The following is a 2,221-nucleotide window of genomic DNA, read 5'->3' as shown; positions in this document are numbered from 1 at the left end:
CAAAGACAACGCTGATTGGACGTTCGTTTGGTGGACGGATCCAGATTTTCTTTAACGGAGAGTCTCGAGACTGATCTGCCAGTGAAACCTTGAAAGCTCGCGAGATCAGGATGGTCTCACGAGGCAAGAAGAATCTGTCCTCTAATGTGAAAAATTCTTCTTCACCTCCTCCTATTAAAAAAACACAGCTTATGTTCCTGACTTTTAAACCAGCTTTACTTGTTATAGTATTTTATGTTGTGCTCTTTTCTGAAACTTTAAATTGATCTATTTTATTATTTATTCTGATAACTTCTTCTTTTACATTTTTTTTTGTGTTTAGCACTTTAATAATCATTTTTACAGTAAGATTAATTTAAAACTTCTATGTTAAGCATCAAGTTATCCAATAATATTTATCTTCCTCCTTGTGGGCTGTTTTTCCTTTTAATGGTCATGTTCAAAAAGTAAGAAGTGTTGCTGCAAGAAATACCAAATGGATATTTCAATAAAAAAAAAAAAACATCACATTTGTGAAACTTACTTGCTGAGCATTAAAGTCCTGAGGGAGCTGATGATGACAGATGAATCATTCAGTTGCTGCAGAAATAAAAAATATTTTTTTGCAAAGTTCATAAATTTTGTAGGAGGAGAGTGAAATGTCGTCATTAAAAATGCATTTAAAGTGTCCTGCGTTTATCTTCTGTGTGTTAATATATAATTGCAAATGTAGGTTATAGTGGCTGAGAAGATAAAACCCATGGAGGATGCTGAGGATGGTATTCCTGATTTTCAGGAATTATTTTGGTTAAAAATGTAAACCATGTAGGTTTTAGAGCTCAGAACATCTCACCAGCTCGCTGTCCACCATCAGGATGGGCACCTTCCTGTATGCAGACCACTTGATCTCCTGCCTCATCACAGGGTTCACCTCCACAATGTCGTACGGCAGCCCGTAGTAGTCCAGAAAGGCTCGCACTTTGCTGCAAAACGGGCAGGTCTTATACTGGTATAGAGTCATCTTCAGAGCACCTCCTGAAACCTGCAGAGGGTTAACCACAAATAAAGCTGCTGAAGCTCCCAAAAACAAAAAACAACTTTACAGACAAATCCTGCAGTCCTTCTGGACATATTTTACAATGAATCTCTCTGATTTATGCAAAAATAAAGGATGATAAGCAAATGAGAATCTGAATGAAACTCTGCCAGTGATGTTGTGGTTCAGTGACTGTCGACCTCTTTGGGATAATTTCCAAGGCTCAAAATAAACTAGTTATTCTTTCTGCATGACGTTAGTCCTCACATTTTGATTTTCGACGTTCCCATCCATGTGGGTGAGAAGAATCACTCAGCAGGAATGCCCCCATAGCAGAACCTTCCCTGTGCTGCAGAACAGCAGCAACCTGAATCAAAACGCTGACATTTGGACTCATTTCCAGGACTCGTTGTTCCACATTTCAATAATCTAATAAATTAAACTGTTTTTCTGTCCACTTTCTGAAAAACTGAACTTCTAACATAAACTTTTCTGGGAAGAAAACAGCAGGAAGGTCCTGGAAGGTTTGAATCTGATTCTCTTCATCCCACTGAGCTTTTTTTAGATTTCTGTTTACATGTTTATCTAACTAAAATGAAACTAAACATGTTGATTACAGGTTAATTACAAGTACGTACACTCGTTACTTAAGTAGAAGTACAGATACTGCAGTTTAAAAACACTCTGGTAAATGTATGTGCTCCAAAAACTACTTAAAGTATAAAAGTATAAAGTAACCTTAAAAAAAAAACAGCCAGATGCCACTATATGAATTGAAAGCTTAATTTTTTGACCATTTTGAAAAAGTCTTTGAGATAGGGCCAAGGATGAGGGAGGTCTTGTTGGTCTTCATCTCCCAATTCGCTCTCGCCTGTGTCTGACCTTTCGGGAATTTCAACACCTTTTTCTGAATCCCACATTGTAGCATGGCATAGACAATTCACATTTGCAGTTTGAAGAACACCTGTTTGCTTCTGATGATTTCCTTTAGCTAACCAATGAGTGTTTGTTTTCTATGACTCATCCAATCACACTAGTTTTCACTAGATGTGGATGGAGCCAATGATCTGCATTGGATGGCGCACATGATGTGAAATAAACATTTATAAACATTAAAACAAAGCCAAGAGTAACGAGTAACTTTTTAAAAATGTAAGGACTAGGGTTGTCACGATACTAAACTTTTCAACTCGATACCGATACTAG

The 2,221-nt window shown here is 37.1% G+C and overlaps 1 protein-coding gene across 1 annotated transcript in view; it reads right to left on the bottom strand.

Moving 5' to 3' along the window:
- Nucleotides 1–1,935, bottom strand: part of LOC107081068 (prostaglandin E synthase 2-like) — a 9,666-nt gene extending 7,731 nt beyond the window's left edge. Inside the window, exons 1-3 of the mRNA XM_015369280.1 lie at nt 1,898–1,935; nt 833–1,076; nt 524–579 (exon numbers count right to left, since the gene is read on the bottom strand). Of these exons, the coding sequence (XP_015224766.1) occupies nt 524–579; nt 833–1,076; nt 1,898–1,935 (338 nt within the window). The remainder of the gene's footprint in view (nt 1–523; nt 580–832; nt 1,077–1,897) is intronic.
- Nucleotides 1,936–2,221: the final 286 nt, after the last annotated feature.

Source organism: Cyprinodon variegatus, unplaced genomic scaffold, assembly GCF_000732505.1.
Source record: "Cyprinodon variegatus isolate N-32 unplaced genomic scaffold, C_variegatus-1.0 Scaffold2836, whole genome shotgun sequence".
NCBI lineage: Eukaryota > Metazoa > Chordata > Actinopteri > Cyprinodontiformes > Cyprinodontidae > Cyprinodon > Cyprinodon variegatus.
The sequence above is the reverse complement of the archived record's forward strand: the minus strand, read 5'-3'. Positions and strand labels throughout refer to the sequence as shown.